Below are 14,410 nucleotides of genomic sequence, written 5' to 3'. Positions count from 1 at the left end.
GACATAAGCTGAGAACAGAAGTTTCACTCTTGTTGCCCAGGCTGGAGTGCAATGGCGTGATCTCAGCTCACCTCAACCTCCGCCTCCCAGGTTCAAGCGATTCTCCTGCCTCAGCCTCCCAAGTATCTGGGATTACAGGCCTGCGCCACCACGCCCAGCTAATTTTGTATTTTTAGTAGAGATGGGGTTTCTCCATGTTGGTGAGGCTGGTCTCGAATTCCCGACCTCAGGTGATCCACCCGTCTCAGCCTCCCAAAGTGCTGAGATTACAGGCATGAGCCACCGTGCCCAGCCGCATTTCTTATATTTAGCATAGCATAGCCAATGGAAAGGGGGAAGAGAGACACAAGATGCAGAAGTAAAAATCACAGAATTTGGTTCCTGATGGAGTGTGAAGAAAGAATCTGGAGAACTCCTAAATTTCTGACTTGGTTGACTCAGCAGGTGGTAGTGCCTTCACCCTGACAGAGACCATCCGAGGGATTGAGGGCTTCTGTTTTAGATCCGTTGGTTTGGGATGCTCTGGGACAGCCAAGCTGGAGATGTTCTTCAGGGAGCTGGACATTTGAGCCTAAATCTCAGGAAATAAGCAAAAGATGTAAGATGCCAAAGCAAGAAAGTTTGGGATGTCGAAAACCTCCGTGTGATGTGGACGGCGTGTTAGTCAAGAGAGGGCAAGGGAGGTAAAACTGAGAAGACCAGGTTCTCAGCCATGCTTCTGGAGTTTGGGATTAATCCATAGGCACTGTTTTTTTCCACATATGTATTTTCTGAAGAAAACAAGAACATGCTATGTATTTGGCGCTGTGTACTGAGTAATGGCAGCTGTAGAGCTGTTTCTGGCGGGTTGACTTGGGTGACCATGAACTCAGCTGACCTGGCTCCTCCTCCCTTCCAGTTGCTTTGCGGAGTCAGGCCAGTGCTCATGTCGGCCTCACATGATTGGACGTCAGTGCAACGAAGTGGAACCTGGTTACTACTTTGCCACCCTGGATCACTACCTCTATGAAGCGGAGGAAGCCAACTTGGGGCCTGTGAGTAGGGGAGTGTGTGGCAGGTCGGTAAAGCAGTGTTTTGGGGTGTAGTGGAACATACATGCTTTGTAAAGAGCCCATTTCAGAAGCATTTTTATAGCTTTGTCAGTGAGCAGAAAATAAGGATCAGGACCATGCCTTCCTGAGAACAGTCATATTTAAAGCTAAGTAAATCTATAACTCACAAATTGGCTTTGGAGCATTCACTGATAAGGCTTTTGGTTGGTTTAAGAAATTTGTCTTTACAAGAAACTTTTCTTCTCTCTACTTATGCTCCACAGTTATCAACCTAACATGGTAAATACTGAGGCAAGGATATTGTTTCATCTATTCATCCCCAAATTTAGTGACTTTAAATGTATGCCTGGCTCTTGAGCTGGGGTGGCTGAAACAGCTGGAGGCTGGCTGGGCATTTCTCTCCACACGAAACAACCTTTCTTTTTTCTTTTTTTCGAGACTGAGTTTCGCTCTTGTTGCCCAGGCTGGAGTTCAATGACACTATCTCGCCTCACCACAACCTCCGCCTCCTGGGTTCAAGCGATTCTCCTGCCTCAGCCTCCCGAGTAGCTCGATTACAGGCATGTGCCGCCACGCCTGGCTAATTTTGTAGTTTTAGTAGAGATGGGGTTTCATCATATTGGTCAGGCTGGTCTCGAACTTCTGACCTCAGGTGATCCGCCCGCCTTGGCCTCCCAAAGTGTTGGGATTACAGGCGTGAGCCACCGCGCCTGGCGATAGTGAGATTTCTTAGATGGCTTCCAGCTTCCAAAAAGAGGAAACAAGCTGCCAGGTCTCTGACAGCTTGGACTCAGAAGTCCTAGAAAGTTCCTCAGGTTCTGTTGGTCACAAGTCACAAGGACGGCCCGGGTTCATGGAAAGGATAACATAGTTTGCACCTCTTGATGGATAAGGCCACACATGGATACATACAGATACATACAGGGAATGAAAGAGTTCATCGCAGCCATTTTTGGATATAACCAACCACAGGTATTAAAAAATAACCCTGTAAACAATTAATCAGAATTAACTCATCAGTTGTGAACATTCATTATATCAAGTTTCTTCACTTGAAAATGGAGCCTAAAACTAATGCCAGTATGAGAGACAGAAATCCACTAGATATTGGACTCACCTTGTGGAGAATCTGGGAAGCACCTTATGATTCCTAGACTTGCTTATAACGGCACGTGGGATGTTCTCTTTTTTCCTTTATGCTTACTCTCCTGGTCGTATCAAATAAGGTATATCCCAAGCCTTTGAGTGCCATATCCAGTGTCCCAAGACTACTCCAACCACAAAACTAAAAAGAAACCTGTTTCCTGTTTGGATATCAAAAACTTTTTACAATCTATTAGGGGAGATTTGACTATAAAAAATAGACATAAGGTAGCAACCCTTTTTGAATTTTTGGGTGACTTCCGATTACTTTGACTATTGAAAGTTATTGAATTCCATTTCAAATAAAGAATAACCATTGTTCGCCATGTCCTCAGGGGGTTAGCATAGTGGAGCGGCAATATATCCAGGACCGGATTCCCTCCTGGACTGGAGCTGGCTTCGTCCGAGTGCCTGAAGGGGCTTATTTGGAGTTTTTCATTGACAACATACCATATTCCATGGAGTATGACATCCTAATTCGCTACGAGCCACAGGTAAAGAAACCACTCAGTGGACTGGTGGAGGAGGGAGGGGAGAATCAGTAGAAAAATAGTACTTCTAATGGGTATTATATATAGTTATGAAATATGGAGGTTGCATTGGAACCGATCAGATTCCGATAGTCTCACCTCCTCCATGGAAGTTAAAATAAATGTACCATTTTCTTTCTTTTTTTGAGTCTCGCTCTGTTGCTGAGGCTGGAGTGCAGTGGTGCAGTCTTGGCTCACTGCAATCTCCACCTCCTGGGTTCAAGCAATTCTCCTGCCTCAGCCTCCTGAATAGCTGAGATTACAGGCATGCGCCACCATGCCCAGCGAATTTTTGTATTTTTAATAGAGACGGGGTTTCGCCATGTTGACCAGGCTGATCTTGAACTCCTGACCTCAGGTGATATGCCCGCCTCAGCCTTCCAAAGTGCTAGGATTACAGGCGTGAGCCACTACACCCAGCCAAAATGTACCATTTTCTTGAATTCAGTTTCTCAAACGTAGTGATCTCTTGTGAGGCACTCAGCATTGCTGAGGACTGAGGTGGTGATGAGGATGTATGAGATCCTTTCCTTCCTTCACCACCTGGCTGTGCAGTGACAGACTCAAGCCCCAAGCTGTAATGAAAGGCTGAAGGTGACGGTGCAACACCAGAGAGATGCATGATCCTAGAAGATGGGCATGCACCAGCCAGCCCGAGCCAGGGTTACCAAAACGTTTTCCTAGAGAATCAGAGCTAGGCCTTAAAATGTGAATGGAATTGTGGAAAGTTGGCACAAAAGTAAGAAGTAGTGTGAGCAGAAGAGAGAAGAGACAGTTTTGTTTTTATTGAGAATCATTCCACATAGCTTGATGAGAGATACGGTTGGAGATGCTGTTGGCAAAAATACTAGGATTAGTAAAGGAATTTGGACTATAATATTCACAGGAAGCTACTGAAGCATTTCAAGCAGGGGATTGTCATTATCTGAGCCACTTTAAAGTGGACTGAAAGGGACATTGGGAAGAGGCAGAGAACAGCTGAGAGGTGTTTCAGCATCCAGGGTAGAAGGGATTTGGGCTGGAACCAGGGGAGTAGCAGAGGTAATAGTAAAGAGGAGAGTGAAAAGCAACTGTTTGGTTTCCATTTCAACTTGGCAATTGATTGATTCAGAGAGGTCTTTTTATAAACAGGCAGTGGTGGGCTAAATATCTTTTCATTGTTTGTTTCTTATTCTAGCTACCCGACCACTGGGAAAAAGCTGTCATCACAGTGCAGCGACCTGGAAGGATTCCAACCAGCAGCCGATGTGGTAATACCATCCCCGATGATGACAACCAGGTGGTGTCATTATCACCAGGCTCAAGGTCAGTGTGACAGTGGTTTGGCAGCTCAACGGACTTCATATGCAAATTAGTATTTTTATTTTTTTATTTTATTTATTTATTTTTTATTATTATACTTTAGGTTTTAGGGTACATGTGCACAATGTGCAGGTTTGTTACATATGTATCCATGTGCCATGTTGTTTTGCTGCACCCATTAACTTGTCATTTACCATTAGGTATATCTCCTAATGCTGTCCCTCTCCCCTCCCCCCACCCCACAACAGTCCCCGGAGTGTGATGTTCCCCTTCCTGTGTCCAAGAGTTCTCATTGTTCAATTCCCACCTATGAGTGAGAACATGCAGTGTTTGGGTTTTTGTCCTTGTGATAGTTTACTGAGAATGATGATTTCCAGTTTCATCCATGTCCCTACAAAGGACATGAACTCATCATTTTTTATGGCTGCATAGTATTCCATGGTGTATATGTGCCACATTTTCTTAATCCAGTCTATCGTTGTTGGACATTTGGGTTGGTTCCGAGTCTTTGCTATTGTGAATAGTGCCGCAATAAACATACGTGTGCATATTGGTATTTTTCTAAAATTTTGTGAGTTTTCAAGTCACCATTTCAGAGCCAGACATTGACTGCTGACTTTTTTCCTTTGGAATTATCAATGCAGAGCTTTGTTTTTAATTTTTATTTTTTGGATGCATGAAGGTTGACTTTCATTGTTGTCTTTTTTGTTTGGGGGCAGATATGTCGTCCTTCCTCGGCCAGTGTGCTTTGAGAAGGGAACAAACTACACGGTGAGGTTGGAGCTGCCTCAGTACACCTCCTCTGATAGCGACGTGGAGAGCCCCTATACGCTGATCGATTCTGTAAGTGCGAGATCGCTTCTGGCATATGCAGGAAAGCCTGGGCGGAAAGTGCCCGGCTGCTCCCAGGGTGTTTTGTTGAGGGGTAATGCTGAGGCCAGTGTAAGCAGAATCATTCTTTCTTGCCTCCAAGGTTGCTTTGCTTATACTCCACTCCGTGGAAAGGATTTATTCCTTCTAAAAAATATAAAATGTCTTTTAAAAAAATAGCATTTCACTGGGCGTAGTGACTCACACCTGTAATCCCAACACTTTGGGATGCTGAGGCAGGAGGATCATTTGAGGCCAGGAGTTCAAGACCAGCCTGGGCAACAAAGCAAGACCCCATCTTTAAAATAAAAATAAATAGCATTTCAAAAGCTATCAAGCCTTGTAAAATACATCTAAAATTTCCTGCCAAGAGTATTTAGGAATAGGGAGGTTTATACTTTATTTAATGAGTCTAGTGATTTCTTTTCGAGGGTCAAAGAAGCATTTGGGTTTTTTACACGTTTGCTTGCTTAAACCCATGCCATGGGGCACCACTGTAAGGATGTTTAGCCGTTCTCATTTCTTCGCAGCTTGTTCTCATGCCATACTGTAAATCACTGGACATCTTCACCGTGGGAGGTTCAGGAGATGGGGTGGTCACCAACAGTGCCTGGGAAACCTTTCAGAGATACCGATGTCTAGAGAACAGCAGAAGCGTTGTGAAAACGCCGATGACAGATGTTTGCAGAAACATCATCTTTAGCATTTCTGCCCTGTTACACCAGACAGGCCTGGGTAGGTATTGCTTGGCAGCTTCAGCAGCTGCTGTTTCTGGCTCTGAGTATATCTGGCACACAAAGTGCAGTGGAGTGCCCACCCCCTAGCCCTGTGTTAGGCAGCACAAGGGAAATAGTGTCTCAGTTACAGTTTGTCTTTATCTTTTTAAGTAATATTTCAGTGATAGAGCACCACTGAAGATGGAATTGATATTCAAGAAATATGCAAATAACAGGTGACCAGGGGAAAAGTCCATGAGGATAAAGCATTTCCGTAAGCAGGGTAGGGAGTGGGGAATGGAATCAGAGAAGCATCAGATACCTGAAATGTATGTTTTTCTCTTTGAAAGGTCAGACCATCCTCTGAAGGTCACTGGGCTTTGGCCTAACATTCTGTGATATTTGAGCTTTGAAGGCAAGGGGAGAAAACGTTAATGACCTCCTGCCTAGAAAAACTGCTTTGATCTGCCAACTCTGCCTCCCCTTTCTTCCCTTCTGCTCATCATAGGGATGATACTGTTTTAAACCAGAACTCTGAATAATCCAAAGTAGTAAAGGAGAAAGGATCAGGGAGAGCCAGATGATGTGCTGCTCCGTGTCATGGGTTCTGACCTCTCTTTACCCGCAGCTTGTGAATGTGACCCTCAGGGTTCGTTAAGTTCCGTGTGTGATCCCAACGGAGGCCAGTGCCAGTGCCGGCCCAACGTGATTGGAAGAACCTGCAACAGATGTGCACCTGGAACTTTTGGCTTTGGCCCCAGTGGATGCAAACGTAGGTTCCTCAAAAGCATTGTTATGCATTCATTCAGATTAACTCAGCCATCGTGGCAGGGTTCCATCGCTGCAGAGCTGATGCTTCCCTCCTGAAGTTGATCACACCAACCCATGAGCAATCTGAATTGGGGACAGGGTGCTTATAAAAGGGGCATGTTTCCATTGAATGAGTTTCTCAAGGCAGTTCCTTGTTTGCCTGTTTCTTTAGCTTGTGAGTGCCATCTGCAAGGATCTGTCAATGCCTTCTGCAATCCCGTCACTGGCCAGTGCCACTGTTTCCAGGGAGTGTATGCTCGGCAGTGTGATCGGTGCTTACCTGGGCACTGGGGCTTTCCAAGTTGCCAGCCCTGCCAGTGCAATGGCCACGCCGATGACTGCGACCCAGTGACGGGGGAGTGCTTGAACTGCCAGGACTACACCATGGGTCATAACTGTGAAAGGTATGCAGATGCTGAAAGTAAGGAGAATGCAATGATCTCTGGCTGAGCAGACAGCATCTTAGACCAACCACAGAATTCATCTCCACCAGGCTTCAGCTCACTCATTCATTTCTAACCACCTCATTATTTTCTAGGATCTTGTTTGTTTATCCAGTACATAATGAGTTTCCATCCTCTATGTGCCAGCCACCGTTCTGGTGCTGGAGATACCGCAGAGAACAAAACTGACATGAATCCGTCTTCTTGGAGAGTCACCCTAGAGCTTACCATAGGGCTGTATAGAAATTCTGTCTGTCTCAGCAGATTCTGGCCGAGGATAAGAGTTGTGAAATGCTCCTGCCTAATTTAGGCGAAAGGAGAAACTAATCCAAATGGGATTAGTCATTTTAAATAGCTTTGTTTTTCAGAACATTTTATGCAACTGCAGTTTCCAGGAGACTCTATAAAACATGCCTAAGTAGATCTGTTCTCCAGTTAGCAAATGTCAGTTGAATAATCATTATGGATGTGCTAGATATAGAGTAAGAATAGGAGAGAGAATGTACCTCCCTAACATTAATAGGATAGCTCAATAGATAAAAAATAGTCCATATGAAAAAATTACCTGCTGATTTACACTGTTCGTTACTAATTAAGAAATGCAGACAGTACTGTTAGAACTGGCTTTTTGGGGGTAATAGTCTCCACCTTTTCACTGTGATAATTTTTCTCTCTTCCAACATCCATTCGCCCTATAGAAGATATTTGTTTTTAAAAGTCACTTGTGAAACATTGCAGCAAGTGCTTCAGTCAGTGGTGAAGTTACTCATCAGATGAAAGAGAAATTGTTAGTGAAAAACTGAGTATGTGATTAACTTTTGGCATGAAGATGTTCATGGAGGCAAACACGTGGCTCTTGGCTCAATGCTAGAACGGTATTCAAGAATTTGGAGGCCCCACGGACTACCCCTTGAATAAAAATTATCACTTCCAACTTAAAATTGTGCTGTAAAAAGATAGCAAGGACACAGTTATACAACAGTGAAAGGAGGAAGTTAATATATTGGGGTCATCTTTTTCTTTTCTCTCCTGTTTTCCATTATTGTTTTTTCAAAAAGAGGTGGAGAATACGAGAGAAAGACATGAGAAAAAGATTAACAGGGAGCAGAGAGAGGAGGGGAAACAGAGGTAAACAGCAAAAGGGGCTGCCACAGTGCTGATTCAGAATCAGCATTCACACTGTGGAATGCATTTGAAGGAACATCGTGTCAGAATGGCGTAGCTGATATCTGTGACCAGCTTTGAATTTTATTTGTAAAGGGTTTTGAGAATGAGAAAGGGTGTGGGAGAAGGAAGATTTTTAACTCTAGATTTGGGTGGCAAACACTTGATTTTAAGTATCTGGAATTCTATCTAATTTGAGCCAGTTTCTATCATTCTTTTTTCTCATTCCAAGATAACCAGAGTTTCAATCCTGTGAATTTATAGAGAAACTCTACACTTAGATCGTCCCCAAGGGGAGGCAAGAAATGAACACTCAATTTCTATCATGATGTATTTGGATTGCCTCCAAAAGACTTGAGAAACAAATTGAATTGGAAATCCTTGGACTTCAGTTCCTGGCCCAATTCTGCTTCTAACTTGCTTTCTAACCTTGGGTGAGTTAGGATATCCGGCTTTTAAAAAATTTTTTTGAGATGGAATTTCGCTCTTGTTGCCCAGGCTGGAGTACAGTGGTGCAATCTCGGCTCGCTGCAACCTCCGACTCCTGGTTCAAGCGATTTTCCTGCCTCAGCCTCCCGAGTAGCTGGGATTACAGGCACATGCCATCATGCCTGGCTAATTTTTTGTATTTTTAAGAGAGATGGGGTTCCACCATGTTGGCCAGGCTGGTGTCGAACTCCCAACCTCAGGTGATCCACCTGCCTCAGCCTCCCAAAATACTGGGATTACAGGGGTGAGCCACCGCACCTGGCCAGAATATCCAGCTTTTCATAAGTAGAATAACTAGGTTGGATTAGATTGTCTCCAGAGTTCCTTCAAGATGCTACGTTGCAGGAAATAAAAAGTAACCTAATTACCATTCATCTTGACAAGCAGGCTAACATAGTAAAAGAATGTATTGCTAAAAGGACACCGAGTTCAAATTCTGGCTCATTAACTAGTTGTGTAAACTTTGAGAATCCTTTGACCTCCATGTATTTGTTATCTTTAAAGAGTGGAATTGATGTGTTGGATGTGGGAATTAATAAGTAACATGCCCCATCCCTGCCTGAGTTTGGAACCACCTGAGAGACAAACACAGGGGCTACACAGCTGGAGAGCACCCCTCTCACCCTCTCAGCTCCAGTACTGGGAAACGCTCGGTTGTAGGACATGGCTTTAGACCTGTGGCCACCGTGGGCTTGCCAACACATCACCCCTCCCAGGCATAGGCAGAGGCTGACAGGTATAAGCCACCCCTAGGAGGACAGACTCCGTAATACAAGGAGGGAGCAGAACTGAATGGTCAGCACAGGCAGGCAGCTGATAGAACACTCAAGTGCACATGGGGAGAGGTCGCTCTTCCTCTGGGGAGCAGTGAGTGAGGGGCCAGATGAGGCCATGGGTGTCACTCGAACGTAGTGGTCCTGCAAGTAGGATCCCTAGATCAGCAGCATCAGTATTACCGGGGACCTACTGAATCAGAAACTCAGTGGGAGGAGCCCAGTCATCTGTTTCAGGTGATTCTGATTGAAGCTAAAGTTTGAGAGCCACTGTTCCCATAGTAAATCTTCCACATGAAAACATAGAGAGGTGGGCAGATCACCTGAGGTCAGGAGTTTGAGACCAGCTTGACCAACATGGTGAAACCCCATCTCTACTAAAAATATAAAAATTAGGCTGGGCGTGGTGGCTCACACCTGTAATCCCAGCACTTTGGGAGGCTGAGGCAGGTGGATCACCTGAGATCAGCAGTTCAAGACCAGCCTGGCTAACATGGTGAAACCCCGTCTCTACTAAAAATACAAAAATTAGCCGGGTGTGGTGGCGCATGCCTATAATCCCAGCTACTCGGGAGGCTGAGGCAGGAGAATCATTTGAACCGGGAGGTGGAGGTTGCAGTGTGCTGAGATCGTGCCACTGCACTCCAGCCTGGGCAACAGAGTGAGACTCCATCTCAAAAAAACAAAAAAAAACAGCCAGGTGTGGTGGTGTGTGCCTGTAGTCCCAGCTACTTGGGAGGCTGAGGCAGGAGAATCACTTGAACCCGAAAAACAGAGGTTACATTGAGCTGAGATAGTGCCACTGCGCTCCAGCCTGGGTGACAGAGCAAGACTGTGTCTCAAAGAAAACATGAGGGGTGGAGAAGAGTGTGCCCAAACAGAACAGTTTTCAAGACTTCTTGGAACAGGTTTCTTAGAACTGTGGGGTCATGGCCTGTTCTCTTCTGTGACTGATGCAGGTGTTTGGCTGGTTACTATGGCGACCCCATCATTGGGTCAGGAGATCACTGCCGCCCTTGCCCTTGCCCAGATGGTCCTGACAGTGGACGCCAGTTTGCCAGGAGCTGCTACCAAGATCCTGTTACTTTACAGCTTGCCTGTGTTTGTGATCCTGGATACATTGGTAAGTCGTGTGCAGACTGGGAGGCAAAGAGGGAGGAAAAGATGTCTTTATGACTTCATTGTTAATGAGAAAAAAAGATGCAAAGTGAACCAATTAAGTCTACTTTTATAATTTTTAATTAAAAATTAAAGTTAGAAAAGATGCTCTTTTCCTATTTGGCACATGGGGTAGAGTGCGTTCATATTGAGTCTCTGATAAGAATGTTATAACAAAGTAGGAAAGTAAGCTCGTGGAAATCTAGAAACCCTGTGGAACACTTTTCTGTTATTAAACATTAGAAAGATTAACTTAAATTTTACTCCTGCCTTTCTTTATCCAACTCCTAGCAAAAGTATCTCAAAGCTGTGAGGTTACCAAATAGTAGTCAGAAGAAAAGAATATCATCCAGGGAATCACAAGATGGCTGAATATATTCCTCACTGTTATGATACTCACATTATCTGTCAAGATTCAATTAATCTAGCTGGGTTGTAAAAAACTCCCTCTTATTTCATCCTTGAAGCCACTATTACAAATACTAATTATGCTTATACATAACTCGGTAAATATTTTTTTGCATATAATTTCAGAATTTCTTAGGGAAATTGGTCATCATTAAAGATGCCATTTTTCAGGTTGCTCCTCACAGAGGAGTGGTAACTTTTCAGTTTGTGTAATTCTTTGTTTTGTTTTGTTTTTGAGACGGGGTCTCACTCTGTCGCCCAGGCTGGAGTGCAGTGGCACAATCTCGGCTCACTGCACACTCCGCCTCCCGGGTTCATGCCATTCTCCAGCCTCAGCCTCCCGAGTAGCTGGGGCTACAGGCACCCGCCACCACGCCCGGCTAATTTTGTTTTCGTATTTTTGGTAGAGACGGGGTTTCACCGTGTTAGCCAGGGTGGTCTCGATCTCCTGACCTCATGACCTGCCCGCCTTGGCCTCCCAAAGTGCTGGGATTACAGGCGTGAGCCACCGCGCCCAGCCCACTTTCTGTAATTCTTGAATTAGGCCAGGTGTGGTGGCTCATGCCTGTAGTTCCAGCACTTTGGGAGGCTGAGGCAGGAGGATTGCTTGAGCCCAGGAGTTAGAGACCAGCGTGGGCAAGATTGTGAGACACCATCTCTCCAAAAAAAAAAAAAATTTACAAAATTAGTCAGGTGTAGTGCCGCAAACCTGTAGTTCCAGCTGCTGGGAAAGCTGAGGCGGGAGAATTCCTTGAGCCCAGGAATTCAAGGCTGCAGTGAGCTATTATCATGTCACTGCATTCCAACCTGGGTGATAAAGCAAGGCCCCATGTCTTAAAAAAATGTAATCTTTGGATTAGGATTTTTACATGAAGCTACATTTTACATTGTTAGTTTGCTCCCAACCTGCTCCGGCCCCATGTGCTCAGAAGCTAAAGTCTCATGTGCTAGGACCCAACTGTCCATACCCGCTGTGGCCTCTGAGGCAGCTGCAGCACTGTTAGAGACTACAAAATATTAGATTGGTGCAAAAGTTACTATGGTTTTTGCCACTGAAAGTAATATTGCCTTCCTCTCACAACTCAAAGCCTATTCTTTCCCCTTCAGATGCGATCACCCTGGGCTCTGTAAATAGCGCAGCGAAGATGAAGCACCGCCATGATCAGCTCTCTCTAGGCATGAGTGTTGGTGCACTGGTGAGCTTTCAGTCAGTAAGCTAAACATCTTGTGCTTGGTTTTATTGGGTGACAGGTTCCAGATGTGACGACTGTGCCTCAGGATACTTTGGCAATCCATCAGAAGTTGGGGGGTCGTGTCAGCCTTGCCAATGTCACAACAACATTGACACGACAGACCCAGAAGCCTGTGACAAGGAGACTGGGAGGTGTCTCAAGTGCCTGTACCACACGGAAGGGGAACACTGTCAGTTCTGCCGGTTTGGATACTATGGTGATGCCCTCCGGCAGGACTGTCGAAGTAAGATGCACATTTATTCTGCCCGCTCCTTAGAATGACTTCCACCTTTTTTTCATTATCAGCAGATTTTATTCTTCCTGTATTTATTTCACTTGGGAAAGCATTTGTTCAGAGAGGTAAAATTTCACTTTCAACTAAAGAAGGATGAGACCAAATTTTTTTTTTTTTTTTTTTTTTTTTTTTTTTTTTTTTTTTTTTGAGATAGAGTCTCTCACTCTATCACCCAGGCTGGAGTGCAGTGGCATGATCTCGGCTCACTACAACCTCCGCCTCCGGAGTTCAAGTTGATTCTCATGCCTCAGCCTCTCAAGTAGGTGGAATTACAGGCACGCCCCACCACACCCAGGTAATTTTTGTATTTTTAATAGAGACGGGGTTTCACCATGTTGGTCAGGTTGGTCTCGAACTCCTGACCTCAGGTGATCCACCCGCCTCGGCCTTCCAAAGTGTTGGGATTACAAGCGTGAGCTATTGCACCCGGTCATTTTTATTTTTTTCTTTACATCCACATTTTCTGGCAGGAGTGAGGTCTCAAGATGTGACTCAGTGCCTGGGAGAGATAACAGGAAAGAAAAACCATGTAGCTGTCCCCATGATAAATGGCATCCAGTAAAGGGTATTGACGGTATGCTCTGCCCATGAACTTGCTGGTTGGATGGACTTCGAAATCCTAAATACCCACTGTGGTCCCACCTTTTCTAGTGGCATTGATGGAATAGAGCCTTCCAGCTTAAGGAAGAGAAAGAAGTAGCATCTCTAACATCTCTCTTTTGGACCTCTTTATTTCTCTCTTACTGAGATCAACTAGCATTTCCTCCTGCTGCAGCTGCACAGCCCCCAGGCTCCTGGCTTTGTTTATACAAACGTGTGGAATGCTAGGGACCAGCAGGACTGGATTCCTTAAAAGCCTAAGTAGCTTAAAGGGCTTTTACCTGCTATGTCGGACACGTTTATTATGGCTGTTCTCTGCCAAGAGTTTGAAATTATTAGATATCTCAATTCCCACTGGCATATTTTTTTTTTATTATTTCCAGTTAAGCCTTCAATTTTAAAATGACTCACCAGCATCTTGTCAAATCTGTGTATTTTGAACATACTTTTAGGTGAAATGTGTCATTGTGTGTATCTGGGAAATGTCAGAACTGTGTAAGACATCATGAGAACTTCTAAACGGTAATTTTAGCTTTATTTTTGTATCACCGCAATTTCTTTCCTTCTTTGCATTTCAAGGTCAAGATGTGAAGTGGGAACATCTTAGCGTTTAGATGTGGCTAACATCTGCATGCCTGTGTATTTGGGAGTGTGACATAAGTAAATGTGATGTTCTTTTTCAGAGTGTGTCTGTAATTACCTGGGCACCGTGCAAGAGCACTGTAATGGCTCTGACTGCCAGTGTGACAAAGCCACTGGTCAGTGCTTGTGTCTTCCTAATGTGATTGGGCAGAACTGTGACCGCTGTGCACCCAATACCTGGCAGCTGGCCAGTGGCACTGGCTGTGACCCATGCAACTGCAATGCTGCTCATTCCTTTGGGCCATCTTGCAATGAGGTGAGGAGATGCTGCTGGGGATGATGCCTTTATGAGCTCAGGTGTCAGCCTATGGTGACTTTGCCCCAGTTAGAGCAAGGCACCAGGGCACACAGCTTGAAACACAGCATGGCCTGGATCTTAGCCCTCATTTGTACCCCTTGGCTGGGTCTACATAACTGTGCACAGAGTCCCCATCAGACACATCTGTAGCATTTCAATAGAGGGTCCCAGCTGCAGATGCAGACTCACATAACAATAGACAAGGGTGTGCTATTTCTCTTCAGTACCTGGCCGCTGAAGCAGACTCTTTTCTTAGCTTCTCAACTTGAAAGGAACCAATTAGCCATACCCAGCATTGTAAAAAGTGCTGTTGTTTCCTGACACATGCTAAGGAGGACATACTCCCTAAGTCAGGCGAGTCAAAGGTGACCCAGGATTGTGGCTGATCTGTGAGGATAAAAGTGAGGAAATACGTAAATAAATAATAACGTGCCACAGACCTTTCCAAGCCCTGTTGCAAAAGAGCAGTTAGATGCTGGCATGGG

General features: G+C 44.9%; 1 protein-coding gene across 1 annotated transcript in view; it reads left to right on the top strand.

The window, feature by feature from the left end:
- LAMB1 (laminin subunit beta 1) overlaps positions 1–14,410 on the top strand; it is a 78,102-nt gene that overhangs the window by 35,614 nt on the left and 28,078 nt on the right. The window contains exons 12-21 of the mRNA XM_030826767.1: positions 899–1,034; positions 2,531–2,689; positions 3,903–4,030; positions 4,747–4,870; positions 5,428–5,632; positions 6,242–6,385; positions 6,596–6,827; positions 10,252–10,415; positions 12,110–12,334; positions 13,669–13,883. Of these exons, the coding sequence (XP_030682627.1) occupies positions 899–1,034; positions 2,531–2,689; positions 3,903–4,030; positions 4,747–4,870; positions 5,428–5,632; positions 6,242–6,385; positions 6,596–6,827; positions 10,252–10,415; positions 12,110–12,334; positions 13,669–13,883 (1,732 nt within the window). The remainder of the gene's footprint in view (positions 1–898; positions 1,035–2,530; positions 2,690–3,902; positions 4,031–4,746; positions 4,871–5,427; positions 5,633–6,241; positions 6,386–6,595; positions 6,828–10,251; positions 10,416–12,109; positions 12,335–13,668; positions 13,884–14,410) is intronic.

This window comes from Nomascus leucogenys, chromosome 13 (genome assembly GCF_006542625.1).
Source record: "Nomascus leucogenys isolate Asia chromosome 13, Asia_NLE_v1, whole genome shotgun sequence".
Classification (NCBI taxonomy): domain Eukaryota; kingdom Metazoa; phylum Chordata; class Mammalia; order Primates; family Hylobatidae; genus Nomascus; species Nomascus leucogenys.
The sequence above is the reverse complement of the archived record's forward strand: the minus strand, read 5'-3'. Positions and strand labels throughout refer to the sequence as shown.